The sequence below is a fragment of the Palaemon carinicauda genome, chromosome 11, assembly GCF_036898095.1.
Source record: "Palaemon carinicauda isolate YSFRI2023 chromosome 11, ASM3689809v2, whole genome shotgun sequence".
In the NCBI taxonomy this organism is placed as follows: domain Eukaryota; kingdom Metazoa; phylum Arthropoda; class Malacostraca; order Decapoda; family Palaemonidae; genus Palaemon; species Palaemon carinicauda.
In genome coordinates this window covers 21775260-21800464 of record NC_090735.1, presented here as the reverse complement: position 1 = coordinate 21800464, position 25205 = coordinate 21775260, and the positions used below count along the sequence as shown (strand labels likewise).

Genomic DNA, 25205 nt, shown 5'->3' with positions numbered 1-25205 from the left:
ACTGCATGCTTCTCAGTCACACATCTTTGGTTGTTGCCAACTCACTAGACTGTCAAGCAGTTTCATAACGTTGCCTTCTAGTCTGCTGCTTTTGCACCAGTGAAACCCTCACTGAGAGAACTTAGCTTTTCTCGGATATGGTCCCTGTAGATGAGAAAGTGCTTTTCTCCCTCCTTCTGATATTCCCTTGAGGACTCTGTCATTTGGAGAGGAGCCTTTAGCTGCGTAGCCTCCTATGGACTTTTATTTAAGCATAACATGCTCCCAGGGAAGGTAATGGTTCCACTTCAGTCGCTAACCCCGTCTGTTACCACACCTGCTCCCATAGACCTTGAGCTGTGTTGCAAGACATGCAGTCCAAGCTTAGTCCTTGTTAGAGGATTTTTTTGTTTACGGAGTCAGTGTGTCACTGGGAAGACGTTCAACAACCAGCAGAAGTGACTTGTTGTGACGCAGTGCGGCAACCTCAGCAACCCGATAAGGAGTTGTCTGTACGACCCAGACAGTCTAGACAGCTTCGGGTTGTCACTGTACTTCCTCGCTTCCCCATGGTTGACAGTTCACAGACTGTGCAGCAGTACCATGATCTTGTGTCCGGCTCCGTCAGACGACTGGCTTTTAAGAGTTCCCACAAGTCGTCGCTGTCTGGAGATTCTCTGATGGACTATGGATCTGACCAAGGAACTGGGCCTCCTGGTCAATTTTGAGGAGTCTCAGCTCGTCCCATCCCAGACCATTGTCTCCCTGGGTATGAATCTTCAGAGTCGAGCTTTTCGGGCTTTTCCGTCGGCCCCAAGGATCTTCCAAGCCCTAGAATGCATCCAGAGCATGCTGAGAAGGAACCGATGCTCAGTCAGGTAGTGGATGAGTCTAACAGGGACACTTTCATCGCTGGCCCTGTTCATCGTGTTAGGGAGACTCCACCTCCCCCCTTCAGTATCATCTAGCTGCTCACTGGATAAAGGACATGACGCTAGAGACGGTCTCAGTTCCTGTTTCCGAAGAGAGGAGGTCTTCTCTCGCGTGGTGTAAGAACAGCTTTCTTCTCAAGGAAGTCTATCTTTGGCTGTTCAGAAACCCGACCGCCTTCTCCTCTCGGACGCATCAGACACGGGCTGGGGTGCGACTTTGGACGGACAGGAATGCTCGGGAACATGGAATTAGGAACAAAGGACACTTCACATCAATTGCAAGGAGTTGTTGGCGGTTCTTCTGGCCTTGATAAACTTCAAGTCCCTCCAGCTTAACAAAGTGGTGGAGGTGGACTCTGACAACACCACAGCCCTGGCTTACATCTTCAAGCAGGGAGGGACTCTTTCGTGAAGTTGTTCTAGATCGCAAGGGACCTCCTCATCTGGTCTAAAGATCGAAAGCTCACGCTGGTAACGAGGTTCATTCAGGGCGGTATGAATGTCATGGCAGATCACCTCAGCCGGAAGGGTCAGGTCATCCCCACAGAGTGGACCCTTCACAAGAATGTTTGCAGCAGACTTTGGGCCCTGTGGGGTCAGCCAACCATAGATCTGTTCGCTACCTCGATAACCTAGAGACTCCTGTTGTATTGTTCTCCGATTCCAGACCCAGCAGCAGTTCACGTGGATGCTTTTCTGCTGGATTGGTTCCATCTCGACCTGTATGCATTCCCGCCGTTCAAGATTGTCAACAGGGTACCTCAGAAGTTCTCCTCTCGCAAAGGGACACGGCTGACGTTGGTTGGCTCCGCTCTGGCCCGCGAGAGAATGGTTCTTAGAGGTACTGCAATGGCTGGTCGACATTCCCAGGACTCTTCCTCTAGGAGTGAACCTTCTACGTCTACCTCACGTAAAGAAGGTACACCCAAACCTCCACGCTCTTCGTCTGACTGCCTTCAGACTTTCGAAAGACTCTCAAGAGCTAGGGGCTTTTCGAAGGAGGCAGCCAGAGCGATTGCCAAAGCAAGGAGAACATCCACTCTCAGAATCTATCAGTCTCAAGGGGAAGTCTTCCGTAGCTGGTACAAGACCAATGCAGTTTCCTCAACCAGTACCACTGTAACCCAGATTGCTGACTTCCTGTTATATCTAAGGAAAGTAAGATCCCTTTCAGCTCCTACGATCAAGGGTTACAGAAGTATGTTGGCAGCGGTTTTCCGCCACAGAGGCTTGGATCTTTCCACCAACAAAGATCTACAGGACCTCCCTAGGTCTTTTGAGACCTCAAAGGAACGTCGGTTGTCCACTCCAGGCTGGAATCTAGACGTGGTCCTAAGGTTCCTTATGTCATCAAGATTTGAACCTCTCCAATCAGCCTCTTTTTAGGACCTCACGTTAAAAACTCTTTTCCTCGTGTGCTTGACAACAGCTAAAAGAGTAAGTGAGATCCACACCTTCAGCAGGATCATTGTTTTCACATCTGAAACGGCTACATGTTCCTTGCAGCTCGGTTTTTGCTAAACGAGCTTCCTTCACGTCCTTGGCCTAAGTCGTTCGAGATCCCAAGCCTGTCCAACTTGGTGGGGAATGAACTGGAGAGAGTACTTTGCCCAGTTAGAGCTCTTAGGTACTATCTAAAAAGGTCTTAACCTTTACGAGGACAATCAGAAGCCTTATGGTGTGCTATCAAGAAACCTTCTTTTCCAAGTTCTAAGAACTCAGTTTCTTACTATTCAGGCTTCTGATTAGAGAAGCACATTCTCATCTGAAGGAAGAAGACCTTGCTTTGCTGAAGGTAAGGACACATGAAGTGAGAGCTGTGGCTACTTCAGTGGCCTTCAAACAGAGCCATTCTCTGCAGAGTGTTATGGATGCAACCTATTGGAGAAGCAAGTCAGTGTTCGCATCATTCTATCTCAAAGATGTCCAGTCTCTTTACGAGTACTGCTACACCCTGGGACCATTCGTAGCAACGAATGCAGTAGTAGGCGAGGGCTCAGCCACTACATTCCCATAATCCCACCCTCTTAATGAGAGAATGCCTTGATGAAGTCATTGAGCTTCAGCACGGCATTTCATTCCCGTGCTGAATCTTGGTGACGGGCAAGAGGGCTCTCGAACTTCGGGAAATTGCTCCCCCAGTTCGAATCTAAATTTCTCTCTTTCATCTTTTTCTTCTGCTTAATATTACTTCGACCTTCTCCTAATTTTATCAAATTTCCTTTCTTTCATCTTGCTGTCCTATCTCTATGATTATTATTTTTCTTAGTTATATATATATATGTAGATGTATGCATATATATATATTTATTTATTTTATTTGTTCATTTATTTTTTTATCTATTTTTTTTCTATTTTATTTAAATGGCGTGGATATTTCCACATTCGTTATTACTGCCTGCTTAGATGAATGGGAGAAGGGATCACGGTTGGGAGGTATTCGCATTCAAAGCTATATATGAGAGTATTGGATGATCTCAGCCATCCCAAAGATGGTTTGGACCTTTTTGGCGGAACTACTCTCAAGGGTTGGGTCATCGGAATCCAGGGGGATCCAATCCTTGAGGTGGGACTCTTGGCTTTTGGCCGGAAGCCCATCATTACAGATATGGGGAGGATGATTCCATATTACTTTGGTCTCAGTCCTAACAGGCGGGTTTAGCTTACACCTGTGCCTCTATATCTGTTTTGATGCTATCCTTCGGGTAGGGTATGGAGTGGACCATCGGGGAAATATACTCTCATTGTGCCGATAGTGGCGAATGCAAATTTCCTTTCCAACGTATGATACTTTCTTATAATTCTCAAGCAGGTACCCCAACAAAACAACAAAAAAACCTGAAAATCCCTCCCTTAAATATGGACCCTTCAAATACTGACTCCCCATCCCCTGGATTTGCTGACTCCCCCCCGGCACTGTTGACGACTTCTGCTACTGAAATTAAGGAAAACTCTGTTGACGACCTTCGAACTAAAAAGGATCACTCTACTGATGTTAAAAAATCTAGCAATTTGGGTAACACAGGGAAACTACGATTCCTTCATGTTTCCCAAATCCCATTAGAGACAAATTATGATGATATATATAGAGCATTTGAGTGCTATGGATTGATAAAGGAAATACGGATGCGACTTGGAGATGAAAAATGGGACTCTTGGATATATTTTGAAAGTCATGATGAAGCGTTTAATGCCATAAGTAATATTAGTAGTATCAAAATTAACGAATTGAACATCATGGGAGCTCTTTGTGATAAGGTCCCAAAGGAATTGGATGTGTACAAACCTGCTGATTGGTTTGAAAAAGATAGAAATGTACCCATGCCTTCACAGAGAAAACCCAAACCACCTATGTGGCTCTTAGCTGAACCTAAAGGGATAATAGGGAATTATTTTAAGATATGTAAGTTTATCCAAAAAAAAGTAGGAACCATAGCACCTGGAGATATATCTCGTTTTGGGAAGAACAGTTATCTCATCCATGCCAAATCTTCGACTCAGTCTGCAATACTGTCTAACTTACAGACAGGCAGTGATGAAATTACATTGGAAATGAAACCTCATCTAAATTTTAGTTATGGAAGGGGAGTGGTCTTTAATAAGGACCTATACGAATTTACAGAGGAGGAGATACTTTCTATGTGTCCATTAAATGTATGGAAAGTGCATAAGGTTCCTGGAACTTCAATGATTATACTTACTTTCCAGGATGCTGATGTACCTTTCCATATTTTTATTGAAAATGAAAGGATTAAAGTTCGACCTTTCAAACAAAAGCCCCTGCAATGTTTTAATTGTTTTAAATTTGGACACCCATCCAAAGTTTGCAAAAATGGAAAAATGTGTGGTATTTGCTCCAAAACTTATCATGGAGAATGTACACTTGAGGCCAGGTGTTCAAATTGCAATTTGAATCATAAATCAACTGATAGGATATGCGAACTGTATAAGTTGGAGGAAGCTGCCCTAAACAAATCAAGTTTAGAACACATAAGTGTGGGACATGCAAAAAGAATGTTGAATAAATCAACCAGCTATGCAAAGGCCTTAAAATCAAAGGTAAATTTACCACAGGAGACAGCAACCCCACCTAGCACTGCCAGTAATTCTAAGAAAAGAAATACAACCTCTAATGATAAAGTACTGCATGACAAAGTAATCGTATTGCCTTCTGAGGCTTTGCCACAGCGTATTAAAAATGGGTCATTGCCCATTTCTGTACAGCCTTCGTCCCCCATTACTAACATTAGTACTAACCTCTCCCAGGCCATGTCCTTGCCTGATTTGATGGAGATGCCACCTGACACTAAGTTACCAGGTGCACCTGTATTGGGGAAGGTGCAAAAACCTGGTAGCTCAAAACCTACTAATCGGAAAAGAGAGAGACCTCCATCTCTCTCACCCCCTTCCATAAGAAATATCAAAATTACGACGTCAAATAAATATGATGATTTGTCTGTTGATATTTCTGATCTGGAAGTCAATTTAAATAAATCGGAAATTCAAGTGGAGGTCCACCAACCTCCTCAACAATCAGATCAAAAAGACAAAAAGAAAATCATAAATTCTAAACCCAATCTATCAAGACCTTCTTTAATAAAACCACCTAAAAATAGTGTTAGATCAAAAACTGCTAATGGGAAGACTCCATCCAAGGGGTCTACCAAATTATAAACCATAGTTTTTTCCTCCATTTTGCAATGGAATTGTCAGGGTTTAAGGGCCAAATATGAAGAACTTAAGCTCCTTATTCATGAGCATTCCCCCATAATTATTTGTCTACAGGAGAGCAAACTTGATCATAATACCCCATGTCCTCGCGAATACATTAGTTATAGGACACCATATGATCACCAAGTGGGGAGCCATGGCGGAAGTCTCATATACGTTCGTCGAGATGTTCCCCAAGTTTCTCTGTCTATTCGTACACCTCTGCAGGCAGTGGTTGTACAGATCGACATAGGGCGAAAATATACAATTTGTTCTCTGTACTTGCCTCCAAATGATAACATTTTGTATGACAACTTAGTGGAGGTGATTCAACAACTCCCTCAACCTTTTCTTTTACTTGGAGATTTGAATGGTAGACATCCTTTGTGGGGTGATGTTTTAGCAAACACGAGGGGAAATATCATATCATCAATTGTGGAAAATGAAGATGTGGGACTCCTTAATACAGGAGAGCCCACACACTTTCATGTCCAGACAGGTACCTTGTCATGTATTGACCTAGCAATCGTAAGCTCTAATTGCCTAATAGACTTCGATTGGAGAACATTAGATGATTGGCATACTAGTGATCACGCACCAATCATTATAAACACCAACAATGGTCCACCTTTACAGGGATCGCCACGATGGAATCTTGACAAGGCGGACTGGGGTAAATTTCGTGAGCTAAGCGAAATTGAGGGGGATGCAGGACAAGTTGAAAATATCGATGATGCCATAGACTTACTGAATGGAACTCTCCATACAGCAGGAGTCAATTCAATTCCCAAAACAACAGGGTTATTCAAACGACGACCAGTCCCGTGGTGGTCTTCAGAACTAACTGCCCTGCACAGAGCCACAAGAAGATCTTTAACACGATTGCGTAGACGCAGAACTGATGAGAATTTAATTATGTACAAGAAATGTAGAGCACAGTTCCGTCGTGCCATGAAAGAAGCAAGGCGCCAGTCATGGATGTCTTTTGTTTCCTCCATTAACAGTAGAACACCACCATCTTCTGTGTGGAGGAAAGTAAAAAAGATAGCTGGCAAATTCACCCCCAACCCACCACCAGTGTTGGAGGTGAATGGCCAGTATGTAACTGAAGCAAAGGAAGTTAGCAATGCCCTGGCTAATCATTTTTCAAATGTATCCAGCAAGTGTGAAGGAGCCCCTGGTCACCAGTATAGGAGCGCTGAAGAAAAGAAAATTTTAAATTTTGCAACAAGAAGGGAAGAGTCGTATAATTCTCCTTTCACTGAAAGAGAATTTGATTCCGCACTTGCTCATTGCAACGATACAGCCCCTGGACCCGATGGAATTCCATATGCAATGATTAAACATGTACATTTTAATACAAAGCTATTTATTTTAAGTATTATTAATAGAATATGGCATGATCATAGTTACCCAAGTGTTTGGGAACTAGCCATTATTTTAGCCTTTTTAAAACCCGGTAAAGACAAGTTTTTAGCAGCAAACTATCGTCCTATTGCATTGACATCTTGTTTATGTAAAATCATGGAGAAGATGGTCAATGCAAGGCTGATATGGTACCTTGAAAAGAAAGGTATTTTATCACCGATTCAATGTGGATTCCGAAAAATGCACTCAACGACTGATGTGTTGATACGACTAGAGTCTTCTATTTGTGAAGCCTTTGCTTCCAAACAGCACCATGTTACAGTATTTTTTGACCTTGAAAAGGCATATGATACCACATGGAGATATGGTATACTTAAAACCATTCATGAATTGGGATTGAGAGGAGAGCTGCCACTATTTATTCAGGCATTTCTTTCACGTAGAGTTTTTCAAGTGAGAGTTGGGGAAACACTATCTGAGAGTAAGTGCCAGGAAGAAGGAGTTCCTCAGGGTAGTGTGCTGAGTGTAACCCTTTTTGCACTAGCAATTAATGGGATATCCAAAGCCATTCCCCAGGATGTTCTCTCAACATTATTTGTGGATGATCTCTCAATATCATTTGCTGGCACTAGAATGGCAATGGTTGAGAGAAAAATCCAACACTCTATTGATAAAATTATCCAGTGGGCTGACATGAATGGATTTAAGTTCTCGACAAGTAAAACTACCGTTGTCCATTTTTGTCGTATCCGGGGAGTACATCCAGACCCGGATATATACATTAAAGGTCAACGGATACCATGTGCAAGAGAAGCTAAATTTTTAGGTTTGATATTTGATTGTAGGCTGACATGGGTTTCTCACTTAAAAGCATTAAAAGCTAAATGTGTTGAAGCTCTGAATATCTTAAAAGTATTGTCCCATACATCGTGGGGGCAGACCGCAATACTATTTTAAAATTATACAAGGCCTTGATTTTTTCCAAAATTAGTTATGGTTGTGAGGTATATTCTTCAGCCACCCCAAGCCGGTTAAAAATATTAGACTCGATACATCATGCAGGTATTAGATTGTCTACTGGAGCTTTTAAAACCTCGCCTATCCCAAGTCTCCTTGTTGATGCTGGAGAGTTACCTCTAGACCTATACCGAATGTCTTCCATTCTTCGGTATTGGTTTAGATTGCAAAGACTCCCTAACTCTCTCGCCTTTCAGACTGCAAGCCTTGTAAGACACGCATCATACTTTGAGTTGCACCCAAAATCTCCTCAACCTTATGGCTTTCGGGTGAAACGATTATTAAATAGTCTGGATTTAATTAGAAATAAGGTACTTCCATTCAAGGTATCACCAACGCCTCCATGGAAGTTACCAGAGATATCTTTTTGTAAATATTTTATTGGAGATAAGAAGAATATGTCAGACCTAGAAGCCAGGTCTCTTTTTAATGAACATGTTAGAGAACATAGAGGATCAACTTTTATCTATACTGATGGCTCCAAATCTGATGCTGGCGTTGGATTTGGAGTACATAGTAATGGTTTTAATTGTAGAGGTGCACTTCCTCTGACCGCTTCCATATTTACTGCCGAACTGTATGGCATATTAACCGCTATTGAGAAAATAGCGTTGGAGAAGGAGGGTAATTTTACAATTTTTAGTGATGCAAGGAGTGTCCTTCAAGCTATGGAAGTTTTTAATTCTAATAACCCTTTAGTTTTAAAGATTTTAGAATGGCTTTTCATAATTGGACGGAGAGGTATAACAGTTCAATTTTGTTGGGTTCCAGCACATGTAGGTGTGTCTGGGAATGAGAAGGCAGATTCACTGGCTAAGGAGGCTGCATCAGAGTTGCTGCCAAGAAGGTATCCCATTCCCTGTGATGATTTCTTACCTGACATCAAGAAATTGGTTTGCAATAAATGGCAACAGCAATGGGATAGTCAAGATGGCAATAAAATGCGAGAGATAACAAATGACATATCTCCTTGGAGGTATAATATGATGCCCCGAAAATGGGAGACGTCTCTTTGTCGTCTCCGTATTGGTCACACTCGGTTTACACACGAGTTTTTGCTGAAGGGCCAACACCAACCATATTGTGACGACTGTGTAGTACCTCTAACAGTAAGGCATTTGTTGACCGAATGCCCCAATTATAACAACTTGCGGAATAGATATTTGTTTGAGGCTCGAGGTGAGGGTGGCAGGTTCATCCTTGCCAAGATTCTTGGAAATGATGTGTCCTACCATGCAAGCGGCATTTTTAGATTTATTTCAGAAGCAGGTCTTCTGAAAAATATTTAACTTATTACATTCAACTTTTATGATTTTAATTGAATACACTTTTATTTTTTATTTTATTTTATCTTTTATTTTTGTATACATAAATTAAATGTTACCGGCGTCAATGACCTCAGATGTCAGGATGCCTGAAAACTTTGAATCAATCAATCAATCCCATAATCCCATAACCTTTTAACCTTTCTCTTGAATACTTTTTATGGGTTGTACGGTCGGCTAAGAAGCCTTCCACATCCTTGTTGATTTGGCGGGTGGTCAATTCTTTCTTGAGAAGCGCCGAGGTTAAAGGTTGTGATGAGGTCCTTTAGTATGGGTTGCAGCCCTTGATACTTCAGCACCTTAGAGTTGTTCAGCCTCCTAAGAGGAACGCTGCGCTCAGTAAGGAAGACGAACTTATTTAAGGCAGAGTAATGGCTCAAGTCGACTTCCTTACCAGGTACTTGTAATTTCATTGTTATTTTGAATAACTGATAATATGAAATACGGGATACTTAGCTTCTTGATATACATGTACACTGGTTTTCACCCACCTCCCTGGGTGTGAATCAGCTACATGATTATCGGGTAAGTTTAATATTGAAAAATGTTATTTTCATTAGTAAAATAAATTTTTGAATATACTTACCCGATAATCATGATTTAATTGACCCACCCTTGCTCCCCATAGAACCAGTGGACCGAGGAAAAATTGAAGTGGTGTCAACAAGAAGTACTGCAGTACCTGGCCACAGGTGGCGCTTGTGAGTACACCCCCCTCTTGTATAGCGATCGCTGGCGTATCCCTTCCGTAGAATTCTGTCGGGCAACGGAGTTGACAGCTACATGATTATCGGGTAAGTATATTCAAAAATTTATTTTACTAATGAAAATAACATAATTCTAAAAAATAACATATATACATAACTTTTTTATATTACTCTTAACTGTTATCCACCAAAGAAATAAACTACAATAGCCTTCCAGCCTAACTTAGCACTATTATTGTGATCTCCCACTCTGGTTCCCCATTTCCAACGTCATGGCAAAGTTTCTAAATATGTATAGTAAAGGTAATAATGTGCTCCCTATTGTGAAGTACGGGTGCCAAGGTGACATCAAATCGTCGTACTCATCAATTGGATGTAATTTTTGCCTGATCATCTCCTCATCTCAAAGCGCCTTTTTAGATTCTGTTAACTATTAATTTTAAACTCCATAATGAATCATCTTTCCAAGCGTTATTAATATATTTGAACGATTTTCATTAGGTTACTTATCTTGTATATTTTCTTAACTCCTTTTTTTAATTTTGTAAAAGGATCTTGATATTGCTGTCCTAATTTTCTTCCTTTTTTCTTTGCAAAGAATCAAGAGAACATTGAAAATTTAGGTTTGATAACTGGAAAATGAAATTGTTAATGACTATGTCTGCATCGACGGATTAACGGTAGGAAATAAGATAATTTGATATGCAGTTCTGTGACGTAGTTCTGTTACTGTAAAGATAGGTTCATTAAAATATGAATTCAGCATTTTCTCAATGGTTACTTCTATGCAATAATAATTGAACAGTCAAGTTTTTGTAGGCAAGGAAACATAGTACTATGTATATGAGATGTTTGCCTCAGAATGCATTGTGGAATGAACATTTTTTATATACTTTTTGGTGTATTCATGCTTAAATATCATTTATGCTTTCAAGAGGCGTCTAAAAGAAAAGTTTTATTTTGATTTATTCAATCATCACAATAATTATCCAACAAACCATTGATGCGTGGTATTTAAAAAGCTGTTCATTATTAATGCTTAAATTCAAATTACAAACTGTTTCAAAGCTATGTATTTCAAAGAACTTGGTCTCAGTAGCCTATAGCAAACTCCTATATGATGTAGTATTATAACTGCCTAGTTTTACCCCTTGAATGCTATACTTGTCTCTATAGAAAAAATGTTTAGTCTTTGCCATTCTGGTACCTGGAGGAAAACAGGAAGCAGTATCATGCTGCAGGGATATTTGCAAGATTGAATTACCTCCACTTTATTTCAATCTCTTCCTCTTCATTCATAAAATGAATGGATTTTGCGACAGTTTTTTGCATCACTGCTGTGCTGCGTCTATTATTCAGGCTCTGTCCTTCGAAGGACACTGCCATCAGCACACCTCATGCGGTGCAGTAAAAGTATGAATAAAGGGTTTTCACAGTCCCTGTGGCCCTTACCTACGTCTTTTTTTTATCCTTCTACCTTATCTTCCTTCCAAATATCTCTTACAACCTTCTGTTTATTATCTACTAACTTTTACTTCTTAGTGTATCTAAGGGGATTTTCCTATTTTGTTTGCAGGCGGAATACCCTCCTTTACCCTAGCAACGTGCCATATGACCACAATCAATAAATCATACTGACACTGTGCTCACTTTATGTACCTGTTGGAAGATATTTATAAAAAAAACTCTGTCCAAGTTGACATCAAAAGATTTATACCCCCTGTCTACCAACTTAAATTTTGGACTATGCTAGGAAACCTTTAGTTAACAACACATCAATAGGAAGGACTAGGTAAGGTCTGAGGGTAGCTGAGAGGGCCAATTGATCCATAATTATCTCACTACTATCCTTCACAAAATTAAAAGTCGCTGGCTTTAAATTCCAGTATCAATACAGCAAGTTCATTGATTTCTTTTCAGTTGAAGTATTTGAAAAGATTGTAATGACCTCCATATTTTATACAAGATAAATAAAATTATACCTAATTATTTATTCATCTATGTAATTGTGAGAGTTTTACCTTATCAACTTCTTTATCTTCAAATGCAATATTACCAATGCACTGACGATACTGGTAACCTTAATAAGGAAATTACTCATAAAACCATTAATTCAAGAATAGGTTGATATGCAGGCCCAATCTCATGTTATATATGGCTGCTACTATAGTTTCGGATAGTTATCAAAGCTGAACTTTGTCTTATTCTTGTTTTATTTTACAAAATTTTGTTATTAGCGCTGTTTTTCCTTCAGAGGGTTTTGTCAACATCACAGCATGATCAAATTTAAGGTTCATAAGTGTCTGTTATCTTTATCTCTAAAGATGAAGCTTAATATGACAGTTATTCCAATGGATAATCCTAAAAGGTGACTTATGTATTGAGTTAATTATCAAGAGTCAGAATCTACCTTGTAGGGGAAAAACATTTGGAGTAAAGATATTTTATTTTTCTTTCAGAATCATTTATTTACCGGCACATTTCAAATCCAAAAGCCGAACCAGTAAACAAAAAACTTTGTGGACAACCCGATTCCCCTAATAATATGAAAGAAGATGGATGCTTAAGGAACGCTGATGACTCAAGACCAAATTGTTCATATCTAAATCAAAGCTGATAACAGGGATGAAGGCTGTAATATTTAATTGACATCAGTTGAAGGATAAGTTAAAATTTTAATTTAAGTTTTTTTTTTTTTTTCAAGAAGTTTACACTTTACATAGATCACTAAGTAGATAATGAATTTCTATGGAAGGTAGCTGATATACAGTGTACAATATAGTGTTTAGCTCATGCTAAAAAAAATGTCCAGTATTGTTCTCGAATTATTTTTTGGTGATATGGTCATAGATTTTGTCATTACTATGCATTATTGATTTTATTTTTGTATACTATCGAGTCATTCTAGGTATACAAATATTTCTCAAAAGGTAAATTCTGAAGAAGTCTTATCATTGATGCAGTAGCTAATGAAAGATTAGATAGTACAGTACACTTTCATGGGTCATAGATTTTAAAGATTGCCTTAGAACCATAGAATATCATAAAAAATTTTAGTCCTGTAGTATGGTATCTGTTGAATAATTAATACAGTAATTATAATGCACCTATAAATTTATAACGTTTTAACAAAAAAAAGAAAATAATATTAATTATTTGAAAGTCTAGTAATTCTCCTCCCATATGCCCAAAAATTATTCATAAACTTATTTGACCTGGGACCGCTTGTTTGACGATTGAGGTGAGTGCAGCTGCTTGATTACTATAACATGTTTTAATTGACTGATATTACAATTTTCCTTCCAGTACTAAAGTATACTCACTTTTGTCAGTACTGTAGATCTAGACTTCCAGGTACCATGGAAAATAACATAAACCAATTAATTTTACAAATTGTTTTTAAATAATTTCTAATATAAACGTTATCATTTTAGAACAGCTAGGGAGAAATAATTTAGTGTCTAGTTAAGGTTCTAAATGTACAAATTTATTTAATCTTTTAACACATTAATTGTAAAGGAAATTAACCGTGTTTTATGCCTCCATCATACATGAATTTAATTTTGCTGAATAAATATGGTTGTAGGATAACTTGAATGAGAAATGTGTACTGCTTCCTTTTCTGATAAGAAGTTATAACTAATTTTTAACTATCATGGTACGTTTCTTTTAGCAAATTCATTTTTCTTACAGTTGGGTGAAAGAATTTTAATCTGGAGTCGGTCATCTTCATACTTATGTATTGTCTTCATAAAAGAAGGATGTATTTCTTTTAGCTGAGAAATATGTAATGTCTTTTTCTGATTAGTAGTTACAACTAATTTTTAATCATCACGAGGCCTTTCTTTCAGCAAAGTATTTTTTCTTACAGTCGGGTATAAGAATTTTATTCTGGAGTCAGTCATCTTTATACTTATGTATTGTCTTCATAAGAGAAGGATATGTCAAAGATAGTAATTAAGTTAGGTTGCTATATTTTCCTAGAATAGTCTCAATGGCAGGTATTTAGAAAAAAATACTCAATTTGAATGATCCCTATATCTTATATTGATGGGAAGATATTTAGATAAAGTCTTATTACTAGAGCTTTGTTATTCTTTGTTTTGAGTAGGTAGTTTAATAGTGTAAAGTTTGCTCATGAATAGCAGAGGCAAGTGGCAGTGGCATGGCCCTATCAAGCATGACAATACCCCAGAGACTGACCATATATACATATGATCAGCACCCAAGCCTCTCCACCAAAACTAGACCAAGGAAGGCCAAGCAGTGGCTGCTGATGACTCAGCAGATAGACCTATAGGCTCCCTCAAACCCCCATCCTTAGTTCACAAGGATGTTGAGCTTGCAGCGACCAAAGGAACTAACGAGTTTGAGCGGAACTCGAACCCCAGGCTGACATTCACCAGTAAAGAACGTTACCGCATCAGCCACCACAACCCTGTATTTTTAAATATTTAACTTAGCCGGTGAATATATAATAGCTGACGTCTCCGGCGGCTCGACAGAAAAAACACAAAAACTCGCGAGCGATCGCTATGAAGGTTGCGGGTGTGCCCACCAGCGCCAACTATCGGCCAGATACCGCATATACATGTAAACAGCTCCAATTCTTCTCTGTCGGTCTGATCGACAAGACGTACCATTACTCGCTGTTAACCTGGAGTTTTTCAACAGTCTTGGTGAAGTACTTCCTTTTGGTTTGAGCTTTCGCAGTGCAGGTGTTTTATCTTCAACTTAAACTATTGAACTCTTTTTTGGATAGATTTAATTGTTGATTACTTTGGATTGTTTTTTTGGACTTTCTTTGACTTTTCAAAATGGCCGACCCTTCCCTTAATACGGAAGTGTGTTTTAGGCTTTTAGCAATTATCTTATCACGTTATAAATTGTTGTTAATTATAGATTTTCCTCTATATATTTTATATCTCACCCGCCTTTATTAGGCCTCTTCGATTAGCTTTCCATTTATAATAAACATCAAGATAATTTTTAATGATTTGTTTATATGCGGCCTTACCTATTCCTCCCCTAATCCGAGAGTAGGCGGTCCTAACTTGGAAACCGAAGTTAAACAACGTTGAGCCCTTTCAACTTTTATTTTCGTTAAGTTTAAATCATTTGCTCTGTAAGAGTTATTAAATGAATATTTTTTAGTAGATATTTTATGAAAGATTTTCTTTGAATAGTCTTCGTGCTGTTTCAAAGATGAACTAACGTTTGGTTTATTTATGCTACGCAGTTTGCGCTCTATCGTTACGATATAGAAAAAGAGAATCACGGTTTCACTTTGCAGAAAGAGTAAATCGATTCTGACGTTTTGTTCATTCTTCTTTCAAACTGAAATGTTTTAAATACTAATTTAAAGGAACTTGTTAATTTTCAATTTCTTAGTCCTTTCAGTTTTTTCCTTTGGTCAAATAACCTGTTTATTGACGAAGGGTAAGTGGGCTTTTCTCTTCTGTGTGAAATCAAGAGAGAGAGAGAGAGACGGAGAGGGAGAGAAGAAGAGAGAACGTTCCGATCTTTATTCTCGTCCCAAGCGAGTAACGTTGTTCTCGAGTCAGTTTTTTACTCTCGTCCCAAGTCTCTGTACGGGGAGAAAGGATAAAACGTTTTTAGTTTTTATTCTCGTCCCAAGGCACTGTACGGTGAGAGATTGAAAACGTAGTTTTTAATGAACTAGTGTTTAGTCTCCTCCCCAGTCAATGATCCTTTTAACTTTATATATTTCCGTTTTATTCGATATATATGTTTACTGTTTTTTTGCTTGTATTAATGTGCTCACATTATACGACTTATTTCGCAATTATAACCTTTTGATGTAGGGGAGAATTGCGTGCTTCAGGTAGAAATCAGTTTTTATTCATGCCTAATGTGAAAGACAAACTTCACGATGAAGTCTACCAAGCTGTCTTGACAGGATTAATGGAAGGCGACTGGATGGTTTCTCTCGACCTTCAGGATGCATACTTCCACATCTCGATTCATCCAAACTTTCAACTACATCTGAGGTTTGTGGACGGAAAAGTAATGTACCACTGTCGAGCACTGTACTCCGACCTCATTCCTGCTCCTCTTGTTTTTACAAGGCCCTTGCAAAATGTAGCAAGCTTTCTACATTTTTTGAGGATTCAGAGCCTCCCTTTATTTTGACGACTGGCTAATCAGGGCGTTCGTCATTATATCGCTGTCGGGAGAGCCTCTAATGGACATTAGACCTAACCAAGGAGCTAGGTCTCATAGTGAACGTAGAAAAGTCGTAACTTACAGTATCCCATCCCAGACTATTCTTTTTTTGGGAATGGAGATACTGTGTATGATTTTTCGACCCTTTTCGTCTCCCGCATGAATGGAACAAGCTCTGTTAAAAGTCCTTCACTTGCAAGAGAAAAACAGTTGCTCTGTAAGAGTTTGAACTAGCCTCATGGGAACTCTTTCATCGCTGGAGTAGTTCACTCTCTGGGGAGACTCAACCTATGCCCTTTCCTATTTCACCTAAACATTGGAACAAGGAGAAGGGCTTAGTGAGTATCTCTTTCCCAATCTCCAACTCAGTCTAGACATGTCTGACTTGGTGGGACAGCAACATCAGACTTCGAGAAGTTCTTTCTCTTGCGATCAAGAACCCAAACCATGTGTTGTTTTTAGATGCAGCGGATTTGTGTTAGGGAGCTCCACTGGACAGTCTGGAAGGCTCGTTTCTTTGATCCACGGATCAAAAGGAACTCTTTTTAAGGCAGTAACATCTCTAATTTGGCGAGATTTGTGCAGAAATGAATATCTTGGCTGACGGCCTCAGCAGAAGAGGACAAGTCTTCTCCATGGAGTGGACGTTGCATAAGACTGTATGCGAGAAGCTATGGATGACATGGGGTCTACCCACCATAGATCTTTTTGCTACTCTCTCTGACAAAGAGGCTCTCGACTTACTGCTTTCCAGTTCCAGATCCAGAGGCAGCTCACATAGACGCTTTCCTGCTGGACTGGTCTCACCTGGACGTTTATGCCTTGCCACCTTTCAAGGTCCTAGACAAGGTGCTGCAGAAGTTCACCTCTTACGAAGGGACCAGGTTGACGTTGGTTGCTCCACTCTGGCCCGCGAGAGAGTAAGTAACAGAGGTACTTCAATGGCTGGTAGACGTTCCAAGGAGTCTACCTTTAAGGATGGATCTCTTACGGCAGCCACGTAAGGAGTCTTCAGCAAAGCCTCCCCGCGCTTTGTCTGACTGCCTTCAGACTATCGAAAGACTCTCAAGAGCTAGAGGATTTTCGAAGGAGGCAGCCAGAACGATTGCGAGAGCTAGGAGAGCATCTACCATCAAGGTCTATCAGTCGAAGTGGGAAGTCTTTAGAGACTGGTGCAAGTCATCATCCATTTCCTCTTCCAATTACCTCTGTAGCCCAAATTGCAGACTTTCTCCTTCATCTGAGAAATGTTCGCTCCCTCTCAGCGCCCACTATTAAGGGCTACAGGAGCATGTTGGCGTCTGCGTTCAGACATAGAGGCTTAGATCTGTCCAATAATCAAGATCTCCAAGATCTCCTTAAGTCCTTCGAGACCTCTAAGGAGCGTCGTATGGCAACTCCTGGATGGAACTTAAACGTGGTCCTAAGGTTCCTAATGTCCGACAGGTTTGAGCCATTACATTCAGCCTCCCTGAAGGATCTCACCCTCAAGACGCTTTTCTTAGTGTGCTTGGCTTCGGCTAAAAGGGTCAGTGAGATCCATGCCTTCAGTAGGAACATCGGCTTTTCTACAGATAAAGCCACATGTTCACTTCAGCTTGATTTTCTTGGCCAAAAATTAACTGCCTTCTCGTCCTTGGCCTAAGTCATTTGATATACCTTGCCTGTCAGAGATCGTAGGCAACGAGCTTGAAAGAGTGCTGTGTCCAGTTAGAGCTCTGAAGTTTTATTTAGGTCGGACTAAATCCTTACGAGGTGGATCTAAGGCTTTGTGGTGCTCAGTTAAAAAGCCTTCATTGCCTATGTCAAAGAATGCTTTGTCATATTTTATTAGATTTTTAATCCGAGAGGCTCATTCTCACTTGAGTAAAAAAAAAAAAAAAAAAAAAAAGCGTTGCTTGCTTGAGGTTAAGACACACGAAGTAAGAGCTATAGAAACTTCTGTGGCCTTTAAGCAAAACAGATCTCTGCGAAGTATTATGGACGCGACCTTTTGGAGAAGCAAGTCGGTATTCGCGTCATTTTACTTAAAAGATGTCCAGACTCTTTATGAGGACTGCTACACACTGGGTCCATTCGTTACAGCGAGTGCAGTAGTGGGTAAGGGTTCTACCACTACATTCCCTTAATTCCAATATCCTTTTAATCTGTCTCTTGAAATGTTTTTAATCTTGTTTTTGGGTTGTACGGAAGGCTAAGAAGCCTTTCGCATCCTTTTTGATTTGGCGGGTGGTCAAATGTCATTTCTTGAGAGCGCCCAGATTAGGGGTTTGATGAGGTCCTGTTGTATGGGTTGCAGCCCTTGATACTTCAGCTCCTGGGAGTCTTTCAGCATCCTAAGAGGATCGCTGGGCTTCGTGAGGAAGACAGACTAACAAGGCAGAGTAATCGTCTAAGTCAACTTCCTTACCAGGTACCTATATATATTTGGGTTTTGTTATGATATAACTGTCAAAAACTCTAAGCATGTAAACTTTATTAATTCTGGTCTCTACCCACCACCATGGGTGTGAATCAGCTATTATATATTCACCGGCTAAGTTAAATATTTAAAAATGATATTTTAATTATAAAATAAATTTTTGAATATACTTACCCGGTGAATATATAAATTAAAGGCCCCCCCCTTCCTCCCCGATAGAGACCCAGCGGGATGAGAAGAATTGGAGCTGTTTACATGTATATGCGGTATCTGGCCGATAGTTGGCGCTGGTGGGCACACCCGCAACCTTCATAGCGATCGCTCGCGAGTTTTTGTGTTTTTTCTGTCGAGCCGCCGGAGACGTCAGCTATTATATATTCACCGGGTAAGTATATTCAAAAATTTATTTTATAATTAAAATATCATATTACATGTTTGTTATATGGAATTGTGTAAGGTTAATGTTATAACACACTATAAATTAAATTTTACACTGGCTCATCCTGTTCAATAACATAATGGCATTAGATGTTTTTTTTTTTTTTTTTTTTTTAAATTAAGGTGGGAAAATAATTTTGCAGGGTTCATCTACAGACAGTAATCATGGTACCTATTTGTAAGTATGAATTCTAATTCATTACAAGACTGTACTAAGCTTGTAATTCTAAGTTAGGTAAATCAAAACATCCTCAACAAATAGGGGTTTCTCAGAATACAATAATTCTTAATGGTAAAAAATAATATATTTTTATCAAATCTGTGTTCTATAGGCATGTTTCGGGTTTCCTTGATGAATGTTTTGAAGATCTGTTCATAAGCATGATTAGAATATCACCAATAGGATATTGGGTATTCTCTGAAAATATCTCATCTAGTGATCTATAACAAATTATGTTCAGGAATATTTGTAAATTGATATTAGTCTAAAGAGGAAATTTTTATAGAAACTAGAAAACACATTATACACACACATTTTATATATATATATATATATATATATATATATATATATATATATATATATATATATATATATATATATATATATATATATATATATATATATATATATATATATATATATATATCTCACTCGCAGAAATATTATACAGTAGGAAGCAGTTGAAGGGAACTTCCATCAGGACTGCATGGCTATCTCACCCAAAATTAGATTTTTCCTTCGTCAAAATCCTTTAGATGTGTGTGTGTGTGTGTAATAGTTGAAAAAAATCTTAGAAAAGATTATATGATACAGTTACCATATTTCAAGTTTCAGTAATTTAGCTATTGGTTGTATCTACAAAATAAGGCAAATCTATAGGAATTGTAGATGAGGTTTTTTTTTTTTTTTTTTTCTTGTAGTAGAAGTGAACAAACGCTCTATGTAATGCACAAATTTATTCAGTGTCTTATCTTACAAAGAGGTCTACCTTGAAGAAAATTTTGCAAGTGATGAAGGAATTCTGAAGATTGAAAGTTTTTATTATGTACATAAAGGTTACATTAACAAATCAATAGAATATCGTAATTTAACATTTACTGTATGTAACTTAGATCTTTTGTAAATTGTACATTTTACTAAATCATGTTAGTTCAAGAAAAAGAATGAGAATATAATAGTTAAGTAATTGATATCAATAAATCAATTACTGTTGATATTTATAAGTCAATTACTGTATTGTACTTCCATATTTAGAAGTCTTGAGTTTTTTTAATATTCTAAATGTTACTCCTTTAATTTTTAAAAACATTCCTCATAATTTCTTGAGTATTTTGTGTATATCAATAATGAGATACCCTAATTTTCATTTGTTAAAGCTATCTATGAATGGTATTTTTAGCAAACTCTAGATTCAAATCTGTTTTGTTTACATAAAGTCTAAATTATTCATTTAGATCACATATTTAAACATTTTTATAAACTGAATCCATTGAATGCATATGTGCTTGTTCCTATTGGTTTTTCTGAGAGAATAGCTAAGAATTTTTTTTTTCCTATAATCTCATCTTATATGAATTTTTATATGATACTTTATGTGTGTCAGTTCGTCCAAAGCATCAAAGTTTGATCAAAATTGTAAGAGGAGTAATTCATTAAATATTTTTCAGGATGCAGTTGGTCGCTTGCTTGAAACTAACAAATGACTGACGCCAGATATGATGGTGATATTTCCATTAATCCCAAGAAAACTTCTGTTCTTCTCTGCAAGTGGAATTTAAGATCCATGACTTGGTGAAACAAATGCATCCCATAGTTTTGGATGTGGAGAGAATGAATGGTTATAAACTTATTGTGTAGCTCTGTTTACAGTGAGGCTCAGAGTATCTTAGTTATTGTCTAATTAATCTGTTAAGGTTAACTGTTAGAATTCAGTTGCTGAACTAATATTTTCTGTAAATTCTTTTTACATTATACCCTTTAAAGTCTTAACTATATCGTAAATGGTAATGTCAGTTATTTATTTATTTGAAAATCTCAACAAACAACTAAGCGTAAAATGAGTTATATTTTATTTGCAACTTGAACTATCACTGAATCGTTACTTCAAAATCTTCGATTACCATTTCAGTCGTTTGCTATCTTGTGTCGTTCTAAATTTAGTATAAGCATCAATATTAAATCTCCTCACTAATGCTAATCACATTTCGGATAGGGTTTTTTTGCTTCCAAATATTTGATAGCTATAATTTCTGTGTCCCATTAGAAGTGACACAAACCCTTGATCTTAGCGCTATTATAAATCGGGAAATGTATTTAGGTAAATTTTGTTACTAATATTAAATGGATAGTTTTTTTTACAAACAAGCACTGCGTTATCTTTAGGTTGATTTTTCTTTTTACGAAAATGACGCATAAAATCTTCAATCCAATTATATGGTATAATGTATGTTTTTAAAACGATATAATACCACAAGTCTAGATATTTGATATTAACTACTTAATATATTTTTATGACTTAAAGTTCAACTGATGATCAGTTTCTCAATCAAGTGAGGTCCTACCTGGTGAAGATTTTTTTAGACAGTGATCTTTATTATTCATTGTATTTTCATGGTACCGATCTTATGCTGGCACCTATGTATATTGGGCTAACGTTGATAGAAGGAAAAACTACTTAACAATTTCAGGTATTTTACCCTGTGTTCTAGCTTACTGTATCATAAGGTTTTGTTTCCATCCTTACTTTCCATTAGGCCTTCCTAGTCTGTAAATATTGGTTGGTCATTAAGCTTTGCCTTTAATTAGAACACATCATATGGTAGGTAGTAGGTTGGTCAAATCACCGGTCACCATTTGAGATATTACCGCTAAAGAGTCAATGGGTCTGTTGACAGGCCAGATAGTACTATGTTGGATCCCTCTCTGGTTCGGTTAATTTTTCCTTTGTATTCACATGCATTGAATAGTTTGGCCTATTATTTACACGTTTTTCTATTTCTTCATACATCAGACAACACTGAAGATAACCGAAAAAATTCCTTTTAACTCGAGGGGTTGACTATTGTACTGTAATTGTTCAGTGGGCTCTTTCCACCTGGTAAGGGTAGAAGAAACTCTAGCTATGGTAAGCAGTTCTCATAAGAGAAGAGCACTAAAAAACCAAACCATTGTTCTCTGGTCTTTGATACTGATATAGCATCTTTTCCATGGTCTTCCATTGTCCTGGAATGGAGTTCTCTTGCTTGATAACATAAAACCTGTGTTGTTTGATATGTTTTTTTTAGTTCTCTGTTTAGATGCTGCTTTTTGTGAATAACCAAGTTTCAGCAGCAGTAATTTAGTGCTCATGATGCTGAAAAATCAGGAGAATTGCACATGATATACCATCCATATTTGGTTAAATCATAATTGTTATCTTCTGTTAATTGGCTAATCTAAGCTATCAAGTTTATTTTGTGATTAATAATTGATTATATATAAAGGTCTGTCTAGAAAGTTGTTCTCTCTGGGAATTTGTAGTCGGATACTTCAAGAAGAGTTTGTTCCGTAACTGAAATACAAACCACGCTATTTACATAGGGTTTACTTTCGGCGTAGCTGAAATGACGAGCCATTAGATTTTAACGAGGGTTAAACTACCCCCGCGCTAGTTAGCATGGGGGTAGGGGAGGGGTAGCTAGCTATCCCTCCCCCCCACACACCGGTGAGCTGCCTCACTTCACTTTTGGCTCGGATGATGTACAGAAGTTTCTGTCCCGTCCTCGCATATTTGACAGCCTTAATCTTTTTTTCTTTTTCTTTCAGTGTGTGTTTGTGTTTTAAGTTGGCCTCTACCTTTTCTTCCCATCATGCGGAAATGCCCTGGACTTCCCGATCGCCCCTGTGGAACATTCATGTCGGCGGTCGAGACAGACCCTCACACCCTTTGCCCGCAGAGTCGAGGTCAACGGTGTGAAACCGATAATGTTTGTATGGAATGTCAGGAGTGGCCTACCTCCCAGTGGGAGAGGTTTGCCCGGCAACGTAAGAAGAGTTCTAAGCGAGACCGTTCTCCCTCAGGGACTGCCCTGGGGAAGGAAAGCTCCAAGGACTCTTCTTCCATTGCCCGAACCTCCTCCGAAGCTCCCACTCGTTCGGTCTCTCGTGAGAGGCCGCCGAGTGGTAGCGTAGGCCCTTCTTTTGTTTCCCAAACTCGGGGTGCGGGAGAGGGCGTTGCCTCCCATAGCGAGGCAGCTCCCCCTCCTACTCCGGGGGAGGAGGATATTGATTTTGTTGATAACGACCAGACTGCTTCTAACCATGATCTTTTCCAGCTTTGGGCTTCCTTGGGGCTTAAGGGCTCGCCCTCCAAGGAAGCCCTATTTGATCTGATCCAGTTGGGGGCAGCTGTCCAACAGTCGCCGGTAATACCAGAGGTAGACCCTCTGGCTATTGTCGACGTTGTTGTGGCAGAGGCGTCCGACAGGGTCGGGTCAAACCCCAGCTGGTACTGTTGCGGATGTTGCTGAAGGCCCAGGTTCCCCCTCCGAACATCCTTCGGGGGGGAAGCTGGGTCCACCAGTCTCTCCTGCGGGTGTTGCTCCCCCTCGGAGGAGTGCACTAACAGAGACTCGTCTTCAGAGGACCGACGACGGTGATACCCTGCCTCGAGCTCGTCTTCACCGTAAGGCTTGCCCTCCTCTTCGTCGCCGAGGCCTTCCTTCTCCTTACAAGGGAGTTAAGAGGCGCCTTCTCTTCGGGTCGTCATCCTCATCGTCCCCTGCAAAGAACTCTTCTCGTCGGGAGCAGACCGTAGCAGTAACTCCACTGGACCTCTCCGCAGATTGTTCGCGATCTCGTGCACCTGCCAGATCTTCCTTGCCTACGCAAGCACCGGTCCCTTCGGGGAGGAAGGACTTATCCCACAATGTGGGTAAGTCCCTTCTGTGCCAGGTTTCACCTGTGAGCCCTTCAGTAGCGCGCAAGCGCCACCGCTCTCCTGATCGCCAGCACCCGCCTGCTCGTCAGCGCTCTCCTGCTCGCCAGCGCTCTCCTGCTGTAGAGTCTCCTAACTCTACTCGCCAGCGCTCTCCTGATCGCCAGCGCTCTCCTGATCGCCAGCGCCCTCCTGGGCGCAAGCGCTCTACGGCAGTTGAGTCATCAGACTCTCCTCGCCAGCGCTCTCCAGATCGCCAACGCTCCCCTGTTCGCCAGCGCTCTCCTGCTCGTCAGCGCTCTCCTGATCTCCAGCGCTCTCCTGAATTCCAGCGCTCGCCTGTGGGCACGTGCCCTTCAGCCCCTGCAGCGCGCCCTGCGCGTCAACAGTCTCCTGAGCGCCGTCAACCTCCTGCTCGTCAGTGCACTACTGGGTGCCCAGTTCCTGATGCGCGCCCAGCGCGCCCACGATCTTCGGGTCTGGGCGCAGGCAAGGACATCGTTCCGTTGCCTCGCCAGCGTTCCCCTGCGCGTCGACCGCCGCCTGCGCACTATTCTCTTGTGCACACTTCCAAAGTGCATGCGCGCCCATAAGTCAACTCCTGAGCCCGCTCACGAGACTTCACCTTCGAGCACATCAGCGTCCCCCTGGCCCTGCGCCACGGTGCGCCTTCCTACGCGCCAGCGATCTTTTAAGTGCCAGCTTTCTCCTACGCGCCTACGCGATCCCTCGCTTGCACGCGAACGCTCACCAACGCGCCCACGCGTCTGATCGCCATAGGTCTCCGACTCGCCCACGCGTCTGATCGCCACAGGTCTCCGACTCGCCCACGCGCCAACTCACCTCTGCGCAGTCGGTCGCCTACGCGTCCCACGTGTCATCGATCACCAACGCACCATCGCTTGCCAACGCACAATTGCTCGCCAATGCGCCATCACTCGCCAATGCGCCATCACTCGCCAACGCGCCATCGCTCGTCAACGCGCTTACTCTCGCCTAGGCTCCATCGTTCGCCTATGCGCCATCATTCTCCTGATCGCCAGCGATCACCCAGGCACTCGCGCTCACCTGTGCATTCACGCACACCCTCACCTGCGCGCCCCCTCGCCAGCATGCCCATGCGCCAACTCGCCAGCACGCCCACACGCGCCCGCGCCCTCATCTCCGCACGACCCAGTGATTCTGCCTTCGCGCGAGCGCCA

The 25205-nt window shown here is 40.4% G+C and overlaps 1 protein-coding gene across 1 annotated transcript in view; it reads left to right on the top strand.

Moving 5' to 3' along the window:
• LOC137649195 (serine/arginine repetitive matrix protein 5-like) overlaps positions 1-24596 on the top strand; it is a 30384-nt gene extending 5788 nt beyond the window's left edge. Inside the window, exon 2 of the mRNA XM_068382184.1 lies at positions 23572-24596. Within this exon, the coding sequence (XP_068238285.1) occupies positions 23572-24596 (1025 nt within the window). The remainder of the gene's footprint in view (positions 1-23571) is intronic.
• The last annotated feature ends 609 nt before the right edge of the window (positions 24597-25205 follow it).